Source organism: Rhinatrema bivittatum, chromosome 5 (genome assembly GCF_901001135.1).
Source record: "Rhinatrema bivittatum chromosome 5, aRhiBiv1.1, whole genome shotgun sequence".
NCBI classification, from domain to species: domain Eukaryota; kingdom Metazoa; phylum Chordata; class Amphibia; order Gymnophiona; family Rhinatrematidae; genus Rhinatrema; species Rhinatrema bivittatum.
In genome coordinates, this window is record NC_042619.1 from 346,966,234 (window position 1) to 346,989,071 (window position 22,838).

At 41.5% G+C, this 22,838-nt stretch overlaps 1 protein-coding gene across 2 annotated transcripts in view; it reads left to right on the plus strand.

Moving 5' to 3' along the window:
- Positions 1-22,838, plus strand: part of ITGBL1 (integrin subunit beta like 1) — a 330,496-nt gene that overhangs the window by 48,471 nt on the left and 259,187 nt on the right. For both annotated transcript variants that reach the window (XM_029604512.1, XM_029604511.1), the window contains exon 3: positions 15,266-15,412. In XM_029604512.1, coding sequence (XP_029460372.1) covers positions 15,266-15,412 — 147 coding nt within the window. The remainder of the gene's footprint in view (positions 1-15,265; positions 15,413-22,838) is intronic.

Here is a 22,838-nt window from a genome sequence, read left to right on the forward strand (position 1 = left end):
CTTGCAGCTTCCCCGGTTTCACCCTCGGAGGTTCCCCACTGGCCAGGTATTTGGTCTCTATGCCTGTACCTTGTTCCTTCCAGTGTGCACGGTTATGGGTTCAAATCCTCTCACCCCAGTGGGTGAGCTGTGTTTAAGCACATATAGACCCAGGTTATCCCAGTAGTTTAAAGTCTCTATAGCTTTTACTTTTTCAAACAACTTCGGTCTCAACCTCCATATGATAAGAAAGCAACTCTAGCCTTAATTCTTCTGCGTTCTGCTCACGGTTGCTTCCTGCACGGCATAAGCTTGGCAGTGCTCTACGGGCCTGGTTCTTCCAGGCCCTACTGCCATCTCCAACCATAGTCTGCATCCACTCCCATGGCGGTGTTCACTTAAAGCTCCTGATCCGCAGCCTCCATGAGTGTGTGTGTGTCCTCTTCTGGAGGGAGTCTCCACCACTCGTCTCCCAAGTCCATCGGCTCCGGCTCATCCTGAGGGCTGCTCAACCCCCCTCTACCTCCGCCTCCAGCTCCTCTGTTTCGTCATCTGGTTCTAGTAAAGGTCCTTCCTGCTCCAGCCCCTCCTTCCTGTCACCCTTCTCTTACCATACCTAGCTCTCTTGTCCTATTGATAGGGCAAAGCCTGAAAAGTTCCTGCCCTCTCCAGAACCCCTGTGTCTTCTGGGAGTCGGAGACCTAATCTGATTTATTTTTTTATACTGGATTTCCTTATAGCCTGCTTTCCAGTATCACCAGAGGAATATAATGCCCATCACAAATCTTAATTACCAAGGGATTAATTTCTAAAATGGATCAGATCTTTCTGGATTTTTCCGTTCCCACAGAACCTTAGATCTAATTGAGAATTAGACTCGGGCTGTCTTACACAGTATGAAATGGAAATTAGTCAGATTTGTTTGATAGATAGAAGAAACATAACTTCTTTAGGTTTATAAAATATCATATCACTGGTATTATATCCTCAAGAGATTATTTTAAATTGGCTGGAAGCCATCTCTTCACTGTTGGCATATATAGGAGGAAAATAGTTTATTTCATGTTTGATGGTGCCCATGGTAATAACAAATTTGCTGGTCAGAGATCGTATTCTGGACATCTAGAATTATATGTCTGTTATTAAATCCCTCTATTTTGTTATTGGGCCTTTGTTATTGTACAAGCAAATAGAGGTTTACAATTAGTGGACCATTTACTGGCTGCTGAGAGCTGCATAGCCGTACTCTGGTGAAGGGACTGGTTCCTGGATTCTCCTGTACTCAACCTAATGAGATGCACTTAGTAACTGGTTCAGAGACAGCAGATGATTAGTAGTTCTCACTTATAGAAAACATAAGAAACATAACATATGTCATGTCATACTGGGTCAGACCAAGGGTCCATCAAGCCCAGTATCCTGTTTCCAACAGAGGCCAATCCAGGCCACAAGTACCTGGCAAGTATCCAAACATTATTTATTTTATTTGTTGAGTTTTATATACAGTCATTCGATGCAGCCATTAGATAAATCACAAGCTACTTTTGCTTATTAATTACCATCATATCAGTTTATGGACTTTTCCTCTAGGAACTTATCCAAACCTTTTAAAACTCAGTAACACTAACTGCTGTAACCACATCCTCTGGCAATGAATTCCAGAGCTTAATTATGTGCTGAGTGAAAGTATTTTCTTCAATTAGTTTTAAATGAGCTACTTGCTAATTTAATGGCGTGCCCCCTGAACCTGAGAGCATAAATAACAGATTTACATTAACTTGTTCAAGCCCTTAATGATTTTGTAGATTCTATCATATCCCCCCTCAGTCTTCTCTTCTCCAAACTGAACAGCCCTAAACTCTTCAGCCTTTCCTCATAAGGAAGCCATTCCATGCCCCTTATCATTTTGGTTGCCCTTCTCTGCACTTTCTCCAGTGCAGCTATATCCTTTTAGAGATGCGGTGACCAGAACGTCACACAGTATTCAAGGTGCGGTCTCACCATGGAGCAATACACAAGCATTATGACATTTTTACATTCCCTTCCTAATAATTTCTGTTTGCTTTTTCGATCGCCACAGCTCACTGAGGTAACGATTTCAATGTGTTATCCACTATGATGCCCAGATCTCTTTCCTGGGTGGTAACTCCTAAGACAGAACCTAACATTGTGTAACTACAGCAAGGGCATATTTTTCACAGTATGCATCACTTGCACTTGTCTACGTTAAATTTCATCTGCCATTTGGAAGCCCAATCTTCCAGTCTCGCGAAGTCCTCCTGCAATTCATCAGAATCTGTGTGAGATTTAACTACTCTGCATAATTTTGTGTTGTCCTCAAATTTGATCACCTCACTCATTGTACCCCTTTCCAGATTATTTATAAATATATTAAAAAGCACCAGTCCAAGTACAGATCCCTGAGGCACTCAACTTTTTCCACTGTGAAAACTGACCACTTAATCCTACTCTGTTTCCTGTCTTTTAAACAACTTGCAATCCACAAAAGGACATCGCCTCCTATCCCATGACTTTTTAGTTTTTGTAGAAGCCTCTCATGCAGGACTTTGTCAAATGCCTTCTGAAAATCCAAATACACCACATCTACTAGTTCACCTTTATCCACCCCTTCAAAAAAAATGTAGCTTTGTGGGGCAAGATTTCCTTTGGGTAAATCAATGCTGGCTGAATCCCATTAATCCATATCTATCAATAGGTTCTGAGATTTTATTCTTTATAATAGCTTCCATGATTTTTCCTGGTACTGAAGTCAGGCTTATTGGTCTATAGTTTTCTGGATCCCCCTGAAGCCTTTTTTAAATATCGGGGTTTACCTTTTGTCCACTATTCACCCCTTCAAAAAAATGTAGGAGATTTGTGAGGCAAGACTTCCCTTGGGTAAATCCATGTTGGCTGTGTCCCATCAAACCATGTTTATCTAAATGTTTTGTGATTTTTATTCTTTATAGCAGTTTCCATGATTTTTCCCAGCACTGAAGTCAGGGTCTCCACTCTGTAGTTTCCCAGATCATCCCTGGATCCCTTTTTAAATATTGGGGTTACATTGGCCATCTTCCAATCTTCAGGTACATCAGATGATTTTAATGATAGGCTACAAATTAATTGAAATAGGTCTGAAATTTTATTTTTTAGTTCTTTCAGAACCCTGGGGTGTATTCCATCCAGTCCAGGTGATTTACTACTCTTCAGTTTGTCAATCAGGCCTACCACATCTTCCAAGTACACTGTGATTCTGTTTAGTTGATCTGAATCATCACCCATGAAAACCTTTTTGAAACGTGTATCTCTCCAACATCTGCTTCAGTAAACACTGAAGCAAAGAAATTGTTTAATCTTTCCGTTATGGCTTTATCTTCTCTAACCTCTTTATCATCCAATGGTCCAACCGACTCCCTCACAGGCTTTCTGCTTCAGATATATTTTTAAAAGTCTTTATTGTGAGTTTTTGCCTCTATTTCCAACTTCATTTCAAATTCTCTCTTAGCCTGTCTTATCAATGTCTTACATTTAACTTGCCCCAAAAAAACCCACACACACCAACGGTGTATTCCAGTACACACCAATGTAAACAATCCAAAAACAACAAGTGTCCTGGTACTAAATTTTAAATAGCACCTAATACGCCAAACTACTTATGTATGACCCTCTATTCACGGGCAGACATTGTCAGTACTGCTCGTTTTGCATAGGGGTCACTAAACCTTTAATCAAATATAATTTTTTGTTGATTTTCAAAAATTTTTAAGCAATTGCAATCCGAGTGCGGATAAGTATCCGTTTTTTTATTCTCAATTGCAATTGCTTAAAAATTTTTGAAAATCAACAAAAAATTATATTTGATTAAAGGTTTAGTGACCCCTATGCAAAACGAGCAGTACTGACAATGTCTGCCCGTGAATAGAGGGTCATACATAAGTAGTTTGGCGTATAGGTGCTATTTAAAATTTAGTACCAGGACACTTGTTGTTTTTGGATTGTTTACATTTAACTTGAACAACAACAGCAGCAAAAGGACTTTTTATGGTATTTCAAATCTGTATAATTTTGAAGAAACTGCATCAGCAAGCCTGAAACAAACGATGCATACAGCAAAGTTGTTCGGTCTTATCCTCATATGTGGCAAAGTTCATAGAGACACCTTACGATGCTTTGACAGCAGAATTTAAATAGCTATTTTAAATGTTCCGTCTGTACCCGTTGTTAATGTATAAGACCCGACAGTGGCCGGTGTTTCACAATCTACTGATTGCTTCTTCAAGAGTCACAATCTAAATTATCTGGAAAATCAAGGAGAAAACAGACTGAGTAGATTTCTACAAAGTTGCATGTTACTGTACTTATCTTTTAGTAGAAGCAGCGTCACCAATCTTACTTCTTAAAGACAGCCGGTTTTGACAAAATTGAAAACGGGACAGAGAACGCCTTTATCTAATGAGACCTTTAAATATCCCGCTTTACAAACCCACGTGATGACGTCAAAAGCGTCACATTACTATGGTTACCCTCCATAATAGCATCAGAAACGTCAAAAAACCATAGTGTCTTTCATTCATAAAAATACTTGGTATTCGATCATGGAATTTAGTCCTTCTGGATCCACAGTCTTCAGGCAATTAATCCAACGTTGCTCAGCCTGAAGTAAATGAGTGTTGAAGTCCCCTCCACGCCACCTAGGCATCAATTGTTCGAGAATACAAACTTTCAATTCATCAAAACAGTGTGATTTCTGCTGACAATGTAATGTTAAAGGCGCTGTTAAACAGCCTGTCGAGATGCAGGAACGATGTTCAATCAACTGGATCTTTAAAGCCCATTTTGTTTTTTCCCCCATACCACAAATTGCATGGACATTGGATTAAATAAATTACTCCTGTGGAGCGACAATCTGTGTTTTGTTTTAATGTGAAAGTAAAACCCAGTTTTTCAAAATATAGAACCGAAGTGTTGTTCATAATATGACAAATAGTGCACATGCCACAAAAAGTGTGCAATCCTACAGAGGAAATGCATGGAGTCCATAATGGATCAGAGTGAACCAATTTGTCTTTTAGATTGGGTCCTCTAGAATTTGCAAATCTGGGTGGTATCTGGAACTCATTGTAGTTTTGAAGAATGTGCCAATTTTGAAATATAATCTGTTTGGTTTTATATGTCATCGATGAATAGGGCAAAACACAGGTCAAAGTGTCACAGGATTCTATAAGACGTGGTAAAAATAACCATTCTCGATTCGTGAATTTGGCTCGGGTATAAGCCTGTTTTACACAGTGGGATGGATAACCTCTGTCTTTAAATTGTTGACAATGCTGCTGCTTGAACTCGATACTCTGAAAGGTCAGTACACAGAGTCTTCTAATTCGGAAGAACTGACTTGCTGGAAGATTTTCTTTCAATGATCTAGGGTGTGCACTAGTAAAATGCAACAAGGTGTTGCTTGAAACTGGTTTTCGATAAAGCGTGGTTGTAAATCCGTCTCTGTTCTTCATAATTTTGATATCTAAAAAATGAATATCCAAAAGTTGTATGTCTGCTGTAAATTTCAAATGTGTGTTGCACCCATTCAGCCAAACTAAAAATTGTTGCAGAGAATCATATGAATCTGTCCAAAACAACAAAATGTCATCAATGTAACGTTTCCATGTATTGATAAATTGTATATAAGGGTTGTTGATATAAATACATTGTTCCTCAAATTTTGCCATATAAATGTTTTCCAAATCTGGGGCCATGGTGGCCCCCATAGCAGTCCCACAAACTTGCTGGAAAAAGGTCCCTTCAAAAGCAAATACATTTTTAGTTAATGCTATTTCTAGCAATGATTGTAAAAAGGTAGAGGGAATCCTTTGTGGATGAGATCTTTCTTCAAAATATTCAGAAGCAATCTGTATCATCTCATTTTGAGGAATATTGGTGTAGAGAGCTTCTACATCCAAAGTTGCCATCAATATTTTTGAAGTCTAGTTGAATAGTTTCTAAAAATTCAATCATTTGTTGGGAGTCTCTAACATATGATTTCTGTGTCTTCACATATGGGGCCAGAAAATAATCGATGAATTTAGATAATGGTTCTAGCAGGGACCCTCTGCTAGACACAATAGGACGCCCTGGTGGATTAGATACATTTTTGTGAATTGTTGGCAAATGATAGAAAACCGGAACAATTGGATGTTTTTTCTATAAAAAGGTGAATTCTTGTAAGATTAGAAAACCTTGATCATATCCAGACTGTACTGTTTGTTCAATCAACATTGCTATCTCCTTGGTTGGATCTCCTTGAAGAATATGATAGAAACATAGATTCTGTAACTGTCGCTGAATTTCTGTGGTATATTGAATCCTGTCCATTAATACCACCTTGCCTGCCTTATCAGCTAGTTTTATTATCAAATTGTTATTTTATTGAAGATCTTTTAATGCTTGTGTCTCAGTTCTTGTTAAATTGGAGAAAGATCGGTGAGCCGAAAAAGAATTTCTTAAATCTTGTAACACACTTTTGTAAAAAGTTTGGATCACTGGCTCAGCTGGACTCGGCGGTGTCCAAGTGGATTTATTTTTCAATATAGAAAGGTCTGGTCCACTAGGTATTTCTGCAAAAAATTGTTTGAGAGATAATTTTCGGGTAAATTTATAAATTGCCACCTCTAATTTAAATAGATTAGCATTATCTAAATTCATCGATTATTTTCTGGCACCGGTAGCCCTTGTGACATAGTAAGGGCAAAGGCTATTGGCACCATTTTGAATACCGGCAGCCGACGGCCCGAGTGCAGGAGATCGCTCCAGGACCCCAGCTGGACCACCAGGGACTTTTCTCTTGGGGGGGGGGGGGGTCAGGAGGGTGGGGGGTTGTAGTTAATTAAATTTAAAGGGTTGGGATGGGGTTTTTTTTCCATTTTAACAGGAAACGAATACCATATGTAACTAAAGGACGGATTGGGGTCCCCCAAAAATGGATGCAACAGATTTGGGTCCCGACGAATACAAATACCGAATCGGATGAATCCATCCCTGCTGCACATCCCTACTGTATTACACATGATTACTAAGCGCATGGTACTCTAATAGACCATATGGCAAGTTTTTGTATTTTTGGCTGCTATAAAAAGAGCATGCTCCATTTTGTTTGAGATCACTCTTTGGAAGCAGATGCAACATGAACTCTCTCAGCATGCTGCCTTAGGAGAACCCATTTCTGTGTAGAGTAATCTGAAGGTTACAGGGAGGATAATGCAAACTTTTTCTGGGAATTCTCCTGCCAAGGCTCAGGCAGATCCTTACTGCATGAATACCATGGAGTTATATCAGTTCCACTGTTAGTGAATTCTCTAAGATATGAGCAGCATTGTCTGATGCAGGTTTGAATAAATTGCATCAGGCACTAATGTCTTCTGTTGATGTCCTTGTAATTTGGGATTCCCTTGAATGGATTCAACTACCTCATGTCTGGAACCTTCATTATCTGTTTTGAAATGTGCCAGGGAATATACAAGATAGTTGGACTCAAAATGAGTGAATCCCATAGTTTTATTTGGAGTTGCATGAGGGCACAGAGGGTGGCAGAATTGGGTAGAGTGTACACCCAAAGCCTACCTCCTATGAAATCTTGTTGAATTAGAAGGAAAGTATAGTGGCATATAATAATGCCACCATCTCAGATTTTGTTGTTTCATACATTATAGTCCATCCAACCCTATCGCTTCATAATCCTATGTTTGTGTAGGTCCTTCTCCACTTTGTCATCAACTTATTGTGACTGGAAAGTAACAATATCAGGACTCTGGCACATGGTTGATACTCAAAGGAGAATCAACTTGGCATTTTTATTGTAACTGAAAAACTGAAACCTGGCTATTCAGCCAAGCATTTCCATGATTTCTAAGAAGCTGTTTTCAACGAACTCTTATTACATCCTCTCCGCTCCAACTATATAACCCCTCCATACCCCTCCCTCTATTCTTCTCTCCCCCTTTGGATTTAAACATATAAGACTTTCTTATGCCATGTACATCTTGTTCTTATGTTTATGTTTAGCCATGTATTTTTTGCTACTATGTTTAAATGTTACTCAAAAAGTTATACAATATGTTACTCAAAAAAGTTCTTTGTTATATGTAATTGCCCACAAGCAAGCTTTTCAACTGTTCTCTGTAAACCGATTTGATTTACATATTATGTAAGAAGATCGGTATATAAAAACAATAAATAAATAAATAAATAATAGGGAGCTGATTTCTGGGCTTTGAGTTTGTTCTTCACACATGGTCACTTTTTTGTAGTTTCCAGTAGGGATGTGCAATCGTTTTTCCCGAATTAGGCAATGTCAACAAAATTGCTTAATTTGGAATGGTTCGGGATAACTGAAAAATGATTTAATTTTTTTCTGAAAAAAACCCTGAACCACGGGAAAAATGAAATTCCCATGGGGGGGGTGGGCCCGAAACAAAACCCGATACATAATTTTTACCTGAAGCACATCTCTAGTTTCCAGCATAATTCTAGGATGTAACAAGGGAGATTTTCCCTTGTGGGACCCTTGCATAAGCTATCCACATTGAATTGGGGCCTACCTGTAAGTGATGAAATCAAGGGTAGGGAAGATCCTGGCAGAGTTCTATCACTCCTTGAGGGGGATAGACCTGTTTAATAACCCAATGCAGAGGAGTTTCATCTTTAAAGCAACTTTCATTTGTGGTATCTCTTCAGTTGGGAGGCCAGGAAGTTTTTTCCACACTTCCTGTCTCTGTTTTGTGTTTTCCCCTTTTTGGAAAAGACTATTTTTGTTCCACCTGGAGCTGAGTGTGGTTGGTACCAGGGAATCAGTTTCCATTCTATGAGGAATTGATGTCTTTCTCCTAGGAAGAGACTGAGAAGTGAAGGTTTTCATCTAAGAAGAAGAATGTGGTCCCTTTCTAAAAAGAATGGGTTAAAAGTATTCAAGGACTGTGTTTTGCTGCGGACTTGGACAATGTCAAGTGTAACACAGCTTTCTGGTACTTCATAAGGAGACCTAAAGTATTTAAGAAGACTTCAGGAAAGGTATGAGAATTGTGACTCAGATTCTGATAAAATATTGGGACTTTATTCTAACCATTCAACAGTAGATAGAAGCTGGGTTAAAGTTGGAAGGAGGAATAAGCTCTCTTCAAAAAGCTGAGGAATTGAAGAAGAGGATATGGATTTCTAAGGAATTGACTTCCACTAAATTAAAAGTCTTTTGCTAGGTCACAAGTTGATTAATCTTTTTGCTGTTCTTTTATCTGTTGCCTTTATTTAAAATCTGAATTGAGTGCTGTAAATATTCTTCAGTCATCAAATCAATTGAGTGTCAGGAACTCTATTTTCTAGCAGTTGTTTTAATTAATGTCTGTGTATTTGGCAAATTTGAATCTGAATGTTTTTATTGTACATGGCTTAGGCCACTTTGTGTTAAGCGATTAATACATTTTAATAAATGTAAATGTAAGCTATCAATAAAGAAGTTGGAAACCGTAACGCCTCTCAGTGCGTTTTTTAGATGTAAAAGACTGTGATTATTATCGCTGTGTTCAGAGACGGAAAAAGGTCTTGTACTGATTACTTATGCAAAAGGGCCTGCAGGTTAAGCTCCACCCACAGGGAGCCCTGGAACTTAGATGTTAATGCTATCGGAGGAGAACTGTGTGCAGAAAGGGTCCATTTCTTTTCCTAAGTGCCCTGGGGGCAGTCGGAGGGACCCATAAAGGGGTAGATTTTAAAAGCAGCACGCGCAGCTTACATGTGCGCGCGCTACCAGGCGCACGCAAGTTATAAAATCAGGGACTGGCGCGCGCACAAGGGGGTGCACGCCAAGCCACGCTGCCTTTCCCCATTCCCTTCCCCCCCCCCCCCCCGGCACTACTTTAACCCCCCCTGACCTTTATTTTACCTCTTGCGCCTGCCTCCGGGCAGGTGGAAGTTGCGCGCACCGGCCGACTGCCAGCGCGCGATCCCCGGCACAGTGGCAAATATGGCCTTTTTAAAATAGGCCCGGCGCGCGTAAACCCGGTTACGTGCGTAAATCCTCCAGATTTACACACATGACCCTTTTAAAATCCAGCCCAAATTATTCAACTAGGCAGACAGCTTCTCCTAATGCTTTCACAGATTCCATCCTGGCCGTTCATGTAGGCAGATGGATATTATCTCCAGCAAGCACCCAGTGCTATCTCTTCTGCAACTTGTTCTCCTGATGGTTCTTTGGAGTTTATTTATTTAACATTTTTATATACCGGAGTTCATGTAGCAAAGTTACATATCACTTCGGTTTACATTGTAAGAATGCAATTACATTAAACAGGGGAAAACAGGGAGTTGAGCGAGTACTAACGCGTGTCCCTCTTCTGCTGGGGCAGAAGTCACAGTCTTGTGCTCCTCAGAAATGGCGTTACCTATCGGCTGCATTCATACAGCCCAGGGGTGAATCCTAGCTGATTAAGGACTGCAGACGTCAGCTCTGAATAACTTTTAGCTTGAATTTCCCAAAGGGCGCATTATGTGGCTTGGGCCTCACCTGTCAAAAAAGGGGGTTAGTCGTAAGGACCACTGGACTGTGGACCAGACAGCTGCCTCAGCTGCTCTTTCACGTCACTAGAAAGACGTTTACATTATCCCCCCCTGATCAGTATTTTCCAACAGGTGTGCCTTCAGATCCAGAACAGCGCCAGGAACCTGCTCTCAGCACCTCGTAGCAACAAGAGACACCAGCAGTGGCTCTTAAACATGTTAAGATTTTTCTTTCTGAGAACAATTGTGTAATCCATGCTTGCCTGTTCTCCCTTGCCAAAGCATGAGCCCTGGCGTGTGGTAATTCATTTGCAACTTGTAGGGCATGGATAGCCAAGCCATGTTTTGGATAGCGCGCCCAGCCCCTTCTCATCTTCTCTCTGCTAATCCTCCGCCATTGAAACATCCCAGTGTCTGCCTCACCCTCAGTCTGCATGAAATGGGCATAGCGTGCCCTGCGTCCTGGACATGAATCATTCTGACTGCGAGGAGGAGGAGGAGGAGCAGCACCAGTGGAGGGGTTTCTGGCAGTCACACGTGGCAGCCAGGTGACTAAGTGAGCCAGCTGCCTCCATCTCATAGACATCTCCCTTCTGCACGACTATACAGGGAGCTGATCCACTGTGTGGGTCTGTGCGCGCCTCCACCCCCTCGCTCCCCGAGATTTGTGGGGGCTTTCAGTGCTTACCTATCTCTGCATTGCCTGCTGGGTGGGTTTGAAAAGGTTGGGAAACACTGTTCCAAATTCAGTTTATTGAACATGTTTCCATCCAGTTTAGGTCTTTAGTACATTTATCTTCCAATTCCAGAAACCTAGCTGACTGTTACTGAATAATGCTCTGTTTGGTCTCTATATAATAGGGATGTACAACAATCACAACTTTCTTTCACTTCAATGTTTTGTTTTGAGGATTTTTTTTTTTCAGTTTGTTTAATGTTTTGTTTTTTGTTTTGCTTTTTTTGTTTTGTTTTGTTTTTTTTTTTCAGTTCAGTTGATTTCCCAAACTGAATTAAAAAAAAAAAAAAGAAAAATTAAAAAAAAAGAAAAAAACAATACAAGGCTCCGGGATGTTCTCCAATCCCCCTTCCGCCCCCGAAAAAGCCTGGGAGTCTGGGCCTATCCAGCTGGTGCGGAGGCTTCCCTGGGCCATGCTGACGCCCCCCTCCAGAAAGTAAAAAATCAAGTCCAGTGCTGGACCTCCCAAGCTGGGCCTCCATGTTCCCCTCCCAGGACTCAACCCATGGAAACATCTGCTGGGGCCAGAGGACCTTCTCTCCAACCCTCAATTACCCTTTTCTATGGGGGTCCTCCTTAAGATAGACGAGCAATTGCAATGGACCCTGCCTTCTTGTTCACAGATTTTAAAATGGTGCCAGTCTTATGGAGAGAGAGATGCCAAAGTGATGCCAGTTGGGTACCTGTTTCAGGTGCGGCCATCGCCATTATGTTCTGTGGCTCAGTGTGGCGTCATTCATCCCATTTTTCTCTTTGGGCAGAATGAATGCACATCCCATACAGGCCCTGCTGCTCCTGCTGGAGGAATTGTTGCTTGGCCTGTTGCAGTACGCCCTGCTGTCCTGCTAAGCACTGCTTCTGTGGTCCATCCTAAGCCCCTGCCGGCTACAGCACTACATTTTACCACTCACGTGCAATATTGGGGACTCTTCTTTTTTTTGTTGAAAGGTAGAGGAGGGTAAAGAACCCTCCCCCCCTCACCAAATCCCCTCTGTTCACCCCAGGTCAGAATGTCGTAAGTGCCCTTAACCAGCATCGACGGAGCACGGCTTCTGTCTTTTTCAGGCTGAAGCCATCCTGGATTCACAGCCGAACTCTGCCCTCCATGTGTGGTGGTTTGACTTCCCTGCCCGGGCTCTTCTCTCGAAGTGCAGTCCCAGGATGACCTTCTTGCCTTTTTCGTAGTGTTTTGCATTTGCAAGGGTTTAGTGAGGCGATATACAGAATTCAAAAGAAGTCCATTTTTAAACAGCTTCACAGAGGACAGGATATCCGATTCATTTCAAGCCATTGTCTTTTAGGCTAGGATTCCAACTGAAAATTTGACCAAATCGAGTAACTGGTGAAAAGCTGAACCTGCTGGAGTTAACAACATAACTCTGTCTGGCTCTGCTGCCTGGTCAGCTCTGCACCTCCTGGCACCAGAGTCGTGAACCCTCCCGACCTCCTCCTCCTCCTCTCTGGCATTGCATTTAGATCGAAAACAGCTGACATGATCGCCCTGTTCCCAATCCTGGCGGAACTGCGTTAAGATTAAGGAAACTCTGTGATCCCCTCGATCCCCTGCCTCCCAGCGACTGATTATGACTGAAAGACGCCCGCCCAGCATTTTCACCGTCCTGAAATTCCAAAAGCTCTCCGCCATGATTCCACCATCCCCCCCCTCGCCCGTTTCCCCTCCCTTCCTACTTCTCATTACGTTTAAAAAAAAAATCAAACCGAGCGCCTTCCCTGACCCCCCACCCTCCACCACCCTGGATCTCTTCCTCCCCCCCAGACCATAATTTTTGGGGAAAAAAAAAAAAAAAGGCCCTGGTATCCTTCAGCTGCCCTCCCCTCCATGTTATTCATTGGCAAGGAGGAAAGCATTAGCAGCCGCTCTCGTTCCACTCAGGCCCAACCTCGGCTTTCAGCTCACGCGGCTGAAGAGAAAGCTGTAGCCAGGCTGGAGCAGCGGGAATGGAGGAAACCGTGCAATGCGCTGGCACTGCTCTCCTCCTCCTCCTCTCCCTACTACCGGATCAGCACCGGGGGGGGGGGGGGGGCGGGGATTTAGAATGCATTGCTTGATGCCCACCCACCCCCATGAAGACAGACAAAAGTCCATGGAAAGAGGCGGATGTTTTGTGGCCCAACCCGTGACTGGAGAATTAGGGGAGGAAACGTGGCTACGTTTCCCTGTGCTATGAATATGCAATTTATATGAATCTAATTTGTCAACGGAACTAAATAATCATTTGTGCGAGTAGCAGAGGTGGAGGGGCACATAAAAATGTGTGCTTTTGGAAATCCGATCTACGTGCACTCGTTTTCTGTCCCACAGCCATCCTTTGACCAAAAGAATGTGCCCCCTAAAACTTGCACATAATCTTAGTCACGTCTATGAAGGACCATTTTCAGACGAGGCTTTTTACTTTGGCAGATATCTAGTTACCTTGGTAAATGTTTTGAAAATTACCCTCACAATTCCTCAAGATCTGTTAGATCTTACGAACATTTTACGTGATAATAAATAAACCCTTGTTGTTCAACTAATTACAAACCTAGTTGAGTATTTAATGCAATTTTCCCCTTGTTCACACCCTCATTTATTCATTTGTTAACTTGTTTTATTTGTTCAATGTAAAGTGCCATGCTTGGCGTTTGTTTGTGTTACACTGTAAACCGATGTGATATCCTGGATGAATGTCGGTATATAAAAATTTTAAATAAATAAATAAATAAACTAAATATGTTTGTTTTGCTTTCCTTGAAAAATTACCATGCATGAATATAATATTGCACTCAGCCTTGATATGTACTGAAAATGCTTTGTGCTTTTCCATGTTACATAGCTATGCTATTACAGGAATAATATTTGACATTATTACTAGATGTGAATCGGAACCAGAATCTGTTCGGATTTCAGTTCCGATTCACATCTCTAATTATTACTCTTATTCTTAAAAGTTCTAATTTTGCTCTATTGGTACACAACAGACAATGAAATAGCTACAGTTTTCTAGGTGACTGTTTATAAATCTATAAGAGTTTGTTTGCAGCAATCTCAGGCATTTACCCAGTTCTTTTGGGGTTTTTTTGCTCCTCCTTCAATATAGCCAACCATTACTGTGAAAGTCCTCCAAATCTGCTCTTGAGTCAGTCAGTAGGGGGTCAGCTACTTATGACTCACTGTCAAGGTCACAGGTCGCCTGTGGAAATTAAGACTTTTTTTATGGCATGCACTGCAATGTGGTGTAGTAAACATGAATCTGGGGCACATTTAATAGTGCAGCAATTGCTCTTTGTATTGCCATGTTGAAGATGAGCGTGATGACCAGGCCCAGTACTTATTCCTAGACGTGCAGGAGATGAGGATGCTTCAGAGGCAAGTGTTCAAAGACCTCGGAAGGGAGTATATGGCATAATCCATCTCCTAGCAGCGACCCCCTACTGACTGACTGAAGGGCCCATTTGTTCTGGTTCTGGAAGCAACCAGTCTCTGCGATTCAGCTGGAGGACTCTCACAGTAATGGTTGGCTATATAGGAAGAGGAGGAAAAAACCAAATGTATTGGGTAAATGCCTGAGATTGCTGCAAATAAATTCTTACACATTTATAAACCTAGTATTTGGCATATACTCTGCTTGTGATGGAAGCCAAATGGAGTACGGTAAAACTGTTCAGGGCATGGGAGGGGAGATTCTGAACACAAGCACATTTATGGGATTCACATTTGATAACAAAAAAAAATATAGGATGTGGCATACTGGCATTATCTTACAGATATTCTCACTATAATAGTAAGGTCTGATCTTTTTGCTTTCATTAACTAATGTACAATATGTTGACGACAATTTTTTTATTAACAATTTAATACCAATTCTGATATTAAAGAAAAAGTAACACATTTAATCCATCACTAGGAGCATGGAAACCATTTATGTTTTAATTGCTGATTTAAAAATATATATTAAATTAGCCTTAAAAATAAAACACTGTACTTGACAGAAATGTGAATTTTTCTAGGGCATGGGAAATGTGACTGTGGAAAGTGCAAATGTGAAGAAGGCTGGTTTGGGGAATCTTGTCAGTATCCAACTACTTGTGACCTGAGTCGAAGGAAGAGTAATGAACTGTGTAGGAATTCTCAAGGTGTCATATGTTCTAATGCAGGTAGGAATTATTCTTTATCTCTTAAATACTAAGAAGATCTGCAGATCTTAACATATAGCAATATGTTTTTCCTTTTCAGATGTGCTACAGAACTACTTAGGCAAATGCAGTGTGTATTTTGAGCTGTGTTCAATTATTCTGTAAGGCTATTATCGAGCCTACCTTTCCGAGATTACATCTAAATCCATTTATATAGTGGAAAAGTTGTCTGCTGAAGTTCCTGGTGGCACTGTGCTAACATTCCTTCCTCATCCAAAAAAAATCCAGAGAGAGAAATAATCTGAGATGCATTATATAAATTAGAAAACATTGTATGTGGTGTAAGATGAAACCCTTTTTAAAAGATTAAAGGGAAATGATTTTATGATTGTTAAATGAACAATAAATTCTGTTTTAAGTGCTTAGGGCCCTATTTAGTAAGCATTTTTTCCATCATCAAAATGCGTTAACGCCCCCAGTAACGCCATAACGCATGCGATATTTCCAGTATCGCATTGCACGAATACACATTTTTTATAGGAGCTGGATTGGGGAGGGGTTTGGGCGAGATTAATGAAAACGAGGGGACAATATCGCACCATGCAATAGCATAATGTTTTTAATGCCAGAAATAACCACACCTTTATTCCTGATGTTAGGCTGTGCTATATGTGCTGAAACGGCCGTAATGTAATTTGCGATAAAGATTGCATTTCAAGGCTGGGATTGAGTGAGAGAGAGAGAGAGAGCACCTCTGGGGAGGCCTTCACAGTATTCAACTATTTATTTCACCATAGGAGGGTCAGCTAGTAACTCAAGGTGAGGTTTTGCTGGCGGTTTAGGGTTTGGGGGCCAGTTTGACATGCAGATTGAGATGTACGTAACAAGGTACCATCAAGCTAGGGCAAGAGAACATTGCAGAAATCTCATCTTCGTTAGACTTTCCTCACTCCAAATGACGTCAAATCTTGAATGAGGTGTACTGTGCTGTTCGTACGACTCACTCTGTATGTCAAACTGGGCCCAAAACTCTAAACCACCACTCATGATGTTATAAACTTCTGTCATGTCCCCCCTCAGCCGTCTCTTTTTTCCAAGCAGAAGAGCCCTAACCTGCGTAGCCTCTCATCCCAGGAGAGCTGCTCCATCCCCTTTATCATTCTTGTCGCCCTCCTCTGCACCTTTTCTAGCTCTGCTACGTCTTACTTGAGATTGGGGGCGACCAGAACTGCACACAACACTCAAGGTGTGGTCGCACCAGGGCTTGATACAGAGGTAATATGATTTTTCATTTTATTTTTACATTTCTTTTCATATCATTTTAAATATTCTATTAGCTTTTTGACCACCACTGCACACAAAGCCGAACGTTTCAATATATTGTCCATTAGGACTCCAAAATCCTTTTCTTGAGTGGAGACTCCAAATACCAAACCCATCATTGTGTACCTGTAGTTTTATTTATTTTTATTTATTTATTTACTTAAAGGCATTTGTTACCCCACCCCCACCAAAGTTCGAGGCAGGGTACAATAAAAACATTCATAAAGTTATACAAACAAAAACAATCAAACCAATACAGTTTTCTGTGTGAGAAAAATAATAGTTGGGATTGATAAGGGCGCATCCATTGCCCTACACCCCCCACTCGGCGATCCAGGAGGGCCGAGTTGGGTTGGTGCCGCGGAACCGCTAGAAGGAAGTCCGCGGCGCTACATTAACAGCAGACTAGCGGAGGACAGATGTTAGAGAAGGACAGATGTTAATGTGGCGCCGCGGACCATCTTCTAGCGGCTCCGCGACACCACCCCAACTCAGCCCTCCTGGATCACCGAGTGGGGGGTACGGGGGGGGGGGGCCTGGATCGCCGAGTGGGGCAATGCGGAGGGGGGGGTGTGCGGTTCTCGACACAATTGGTGTCAAGAATGGCGGGGAGCAGTAAAGGGGGACGGGTGCGCCCTTATCAATCCTCACCTCCATTAAGGAGAGTCTTTTTGTGGCGCATCCTCATATCTCACGCCCTTTTTTCATGGTGCCATTTACTGCTCTCCCTTATCGAAGTAAACCCCTAACACCATCCAAGCTTTGAGCCACGGTCTGGAGTACCTGAGCACGCAAGTGTCATTGGAATGGCAGCCTTCTCTACGCTTCATGTCTTCCACTCAACCAGATGGGAGAGGAATTGGTGCTGGGCTGTTGTGTTACATTGTTTTTTTTGTTTCTCGGCACAGGTAGAGAAGAGAGGAAGTCAATCTGCACACTTGACCCCTCACCCCCCCCCCCCCCAAGCCCCTTGCACGATTGATGCCATAAACTACAATAAAACCATTACAGAGCTCCTGCAGTGATGTCCCCTGGCTTTTCCCTGTCCAAGGATCGTATTGTAGGCTGGCGAGCACCAGTACAGCTTAATAAATAAAAATAGACACAAAATCCCTCGGGAATTTCCAAATAGCTTAATACTTACCTGGCTAAGCCTAAATATCTGATTATGGCCAAGTAAAACTATGGATGTTGAAATGATCTTTGAATAAGGAGCTAATTGTCTAGGTTCGATTATCACCATTTAGCAGTTATTCGTGATATCTATTTGAACCTAGCCGGTTCTCAGTGATATCCAGCTCAGTTTTGATGTTGGAACACATTGATTATCCCTGACTAGATTTCAAAATCAAAATGTAGCCAGATATCACTGATACGCACCTATTGTAAGCCCTGTGGGGATAGGGAAATACCTACAGCCCCTGAATGCAATCCACTTTGAAGTGCCAAAAAGCAGAATATAAAATCTAAATAAATAAATAAATACGGGGGTAATTTACTAAGCCATGGCATTATCCAAGTACTTGGTTTCAGAATTTGGGAAACCATGCAGTATTTTCTCTGGTGATAAAATACCATGGGGAAAAATACCACAGGGGTGGCCCCAAAAACCACACAGTGATGGCCCTTTCACAAGAGGCTGCCATCTTGTTAACGAGCCATAACGGCCTGCTCAATGCTCATTTTGTGCAACACCCCTTCCCCAGGGGTCCTGTGAGACCCCCCCTGCCTCTAGAGGTGGCTCTAATGTTAAACATAAAAAAAAACATTTTAATTTTGAGTGGCAAACGCTTCTCTCTTGTTCCCAATGCCATCCCTTTTTCAATAAAATATCCCCTCAGCTCCAACTTCCTGGTTTTATAATCTCATCACCCCCTGATCTCCCCTAGACACCCACATGCACAACTCCCATGGATACCTTTAAATCCCGGTAGCCTAGTAGGGCATAATTTGTATCTTACATGATGGGGCATAACTTGTATTGCAGCTGACCATTGCCATTTTGATTTGGGCCTCAGGAAAATAATGTGGCTTGTGTGAATTTTCAGCAAGTCACGTTATTCTTTACCCTTAAATTTATTAGTAATGAGCTGCTTTGCATGCATTTTAAAAAGCAATTGCATGCAAAGCAGCTCATAATCTTTTTTTTTTTTTTTTTTTTTTTTTACAATATTTATAGTAACACAACAAGTAGTATTTAAAATACCAGACGTTATCACTACCACAAGGCATTTGCCATGGAGTCAGCAGCTAACATGGCTTAGTAAATATACTCCTAGCTTTGAATTTATCAATTTGAATAGAGTTTTTCCTGTTATGATGTAAACCATGTGTCAAGGCCCCATGGCCTCTCTATCAGCAATGAAATTTCTGCGGAGGAGAAGGCACTTTTGTGAAAGCTTGTTCTCCATTAAGAGGAGTTTTTATACCCACCTGGGCAGAGAAGAGGGGACAACACCTGGTCCCAGACTTGCAGGAAGTCCCACTGGTAAGCATGCCGTTCATTCTGGGGCTCTAAACTTCATCCTTGGGTTGAAGGCTGGGTGGAAGTTGTAGGCTAGAAGTAGCACAAGGTTCTGAAAATGTGGCTCTTTTCACCTCAGTGGGGTTGAAAGGTAGGAATAGCAGCATTGCCTAGAATGCATTCTGGGATTCATGAAACAATGCGTGATCATAATCCTGTAATTGCCCTGCCCCTTACATGGGTGCCCGTTGGCACAGACTGAGTGGGAGAAGAGGAAAGAGCTAGGCATCACCGGCCTGTGTGAATGTTATCACAGGGCTCCTGTTGACCTTGACCTTACACTACTGCCACTGCACCCAGGGCTTGACAGAAGAATAGGGGAGGTCTAAAGGTTACGTCAAGAGGAAAAGGAAAGTGATCCATTTCCATTCCACCACCCTCCTGATGTGCAAAGAGAACAACTGACAGGGCAGTTAACTTAAAACAAGGGTGAAGGTGAGGTTTGGCTCTCGCTGGAGGGTCTTGAGGTCAAAAGGTTAGCAATACGTCATGGGGCATGGGGACTTTCTACTCTACTCAAAGTCTTATCCATGGTTCTCAATGCCTCAAACAACTTTGTGTTTTTAACAGGGAAGCTCCACTAGAAAGGACATAGAGGCACTGAAGGCTAAATTCTGCCCCCTGAGGAGTAACGAGCTTCCTGAGGGTAAGTTAACATTTATTTGAGCAGCCCTGTTTGTGTTTCCCAAACAATAGTTATATTATGTATGTAAATGTCTTTATACACTATCATTTCGAGGTCATACCCATCAGCGTGCATTGTACGGGAACAGCAATGCATTCCTTGTACTCTGGTAAAAGAAATATTTAAATATATAGTTTATATGTGTTGCAGGTTCTTCAATAAAGCCGGGGTTCATCCGGCAGAGGGGGAGAGGATAACCTCCTGGGCCCTAGGAACAGTTGTGGGGATGTCTTGCTTCTCTCTACTCACCCCACACGCTGTTAGCCCGGGTCAGGCATATTCTCACCTGGCAATCAGGTTCACCAGCGGATTCCCAACAGCAAAACGAACCAAAGAGGATGTTCAAATTAAAAATGTGCTTACAGTTTGAAAAGGCAAGATCCAAACCAATGCAGAAAAAGCAAAATAGCAGCAGAAAATCATAATCAGGAAAAAAGTAAAACTCTTAGTCCATGGTACATCCCTTGGGTGATCTTCAACTGAACCAAGATCCATTCCAATAGTCCTTCCCTGTGAAGGGTAGGGTCACTATTCAAGCTTCAGCATAACGTAAGGACTGGAGAGGTAACGATCCTCTTGTCCAATATTAGATCTCCAACAGTATGTACAACATTCTCAAAGTCCAAAACCTCAGTAATGCTCAGAAAAACTCCAACCTCTGCTGTTGCTGGTAGAAAAAGCAAAAGACCTTTGAGATATACCGGGGGTTTGCCCTTCTTCCCTCAGGAAATTGACTCACAAAATCCCCAAATCTTCAAAATCTAATCCTCTCCTGAGACTGAAGAATGACCTCAAGCTCTTCCAGGTTGCCCACCCTCTGACTCTGAGCAGGCTGATGTCTAGCCAAAGCAATGCGTTAAGGTTGGCAGTGGAGCACGGCACTGACTTGTTAAGCTAAGAAAACCAGAATGACGCTACAAGTTTCAGATAAGTGCCTTTTGCTGCATTAAATCAGCAGATACAACAGCCATTCAGGAGAGGCTTGCATTGCTTTGGCTAGACATCAGCAATAAGTTTTGAGAGTTTGCAACATGCCTCCTTGATACTTTGTAGCCGTTTCTTGCTGTTTTCAATTCAAATGTGTAGCAAGCTGATTGCTGACAAAAAGAAACCACATCAAAGCAAGATTACAAACGGCTCTCCTGCAACATCGGGCAAGTTTCAGTCAGTCAGATTCTGAAACCACTACACAGTTGTGCAAGCTATAAGAGTTTGGGCTTACAAATTGGGATACAAGTTACCAATATGGACAGATGTTTTTGCATCAAGTGAAATATTCTTGCCATCAATGGTAAAGATATACAGAAGGGATTAATTGCATCATCCCCATTATAAAAACATAATTCCAATAAAGAAAATTGATTCTGCAGCAGTTTTGAGAATTTAAAAATGTAAAGATTGATTTCACAGTAGTTTTGAGAATTTAAAACAACTTGCAACATTGGCATTTTATTTTAAAGTAGAATAAAAGACTTATAAAAATGGGCCGGTGATTGAACTTACTGGTTTAACAATTTTAGGTCCAGACCTAAGATACCAGTTCTGAGGCCTTGTCTCTTTATTATAAAAAATATATAAAATAATTTAACCAAAAATAGTAAAATGAAAAATTGAGATTAATTTTAGAATTTGATATTTTGAATAAAGATTAAAAAATTTCTTAACAGAGACTTATATTGGTGACCCATGATCCTGTAACAGTTAGTATAGATAGGTGTTTTGAATTGGATTCTAACTGATCCCCTTTTTATTTTGGTTTTACTATTTAAACAGCTCTCTGCTTCTACTTCTCAAGTTAAAACTGTTTCTAATCTATCCCTCCTCTTCTAACGGCCATGTTCTACATTCCCTGTTTTATTGTAACTTTTTGCTCTCTTTGTTAATTGGTTCTACCCTAATTGTATTGTAAACCGGTTCGATAAGTCTTGTTCTTGAGAATTGGTATATTAAAAGAACTTAAATAAATAAAATAAATAAATACATAAATAAATTCTAGCTACATAACAAGTTATGTGGCAATAATTTAGCTGCATAAGTCAGGGGGTGTTCCAGGGGCGGGCAGGAGGCGTTTCCAGGTGGAGCAGAATTAGTTGTATAAGTGATGCAGCTAACTCCCGCTTATACTCTGCTAACTCCGGTTGGGCTGTAGGGCTGCCCTAAAGTTAGCTGGATATACTTATCCGGATAACTTTAAGATAGATGGGTTTATCCTCATTCAGTTGGCCAGATAGCTATACCTAGCTAACTTAACCAGTTTCTCCAGATGGATTACTCAATAAAGCAAATGAAGCTTCTGTTTCCAGCTTCTTTGGTTTCTGCAGTTTTGCCATATTTCGATTCTAGACTCTTCCCCTCCTTGGCACATTGTATCATACAGATAATAGCTCCTTTTTGATAATGACTGGAAGTATTGTATTTTTCTGTTATCACTAGTGTTCTTGTTGCAATATTGGTTATGGCTGTTATGTTCTCTGAAGCAGTGCTACATCTGGACAACGTATAGCGAAGAAGTAAACCTACAGGAGAAGCCAACTCTATCATCTAGATGGGTTTTTTTAGATTTGGCCTTGTGAGGATAAAGACCCTGATGTCAATATTCAGCCAATGGCTGGCTAGCATATCACCTGCCAAACATTGTAGGGAAAGATATTCAGCAGCGTGAGTGTTGAATACACCCAGCTATGTTGAAGCTAGCTAGATAGTTTTACCGGCTAACTTTAAAACAGCTCTTCCATAGCCCTAAAATTATCTAAGGGGCCAATGCAATAAAGGCGCGTAGAAAGCGGGCACTGAACAGTCAGCGCCCGCTCTCTTAACATGGCGCATGGTGCCCCAAAGGGGAAGTGCCATGCAGTATTTAAATTAGAGGGTTGCACTATGAAGGAGGTGCTAGGGTCGCTTGCACGACCTTTGCG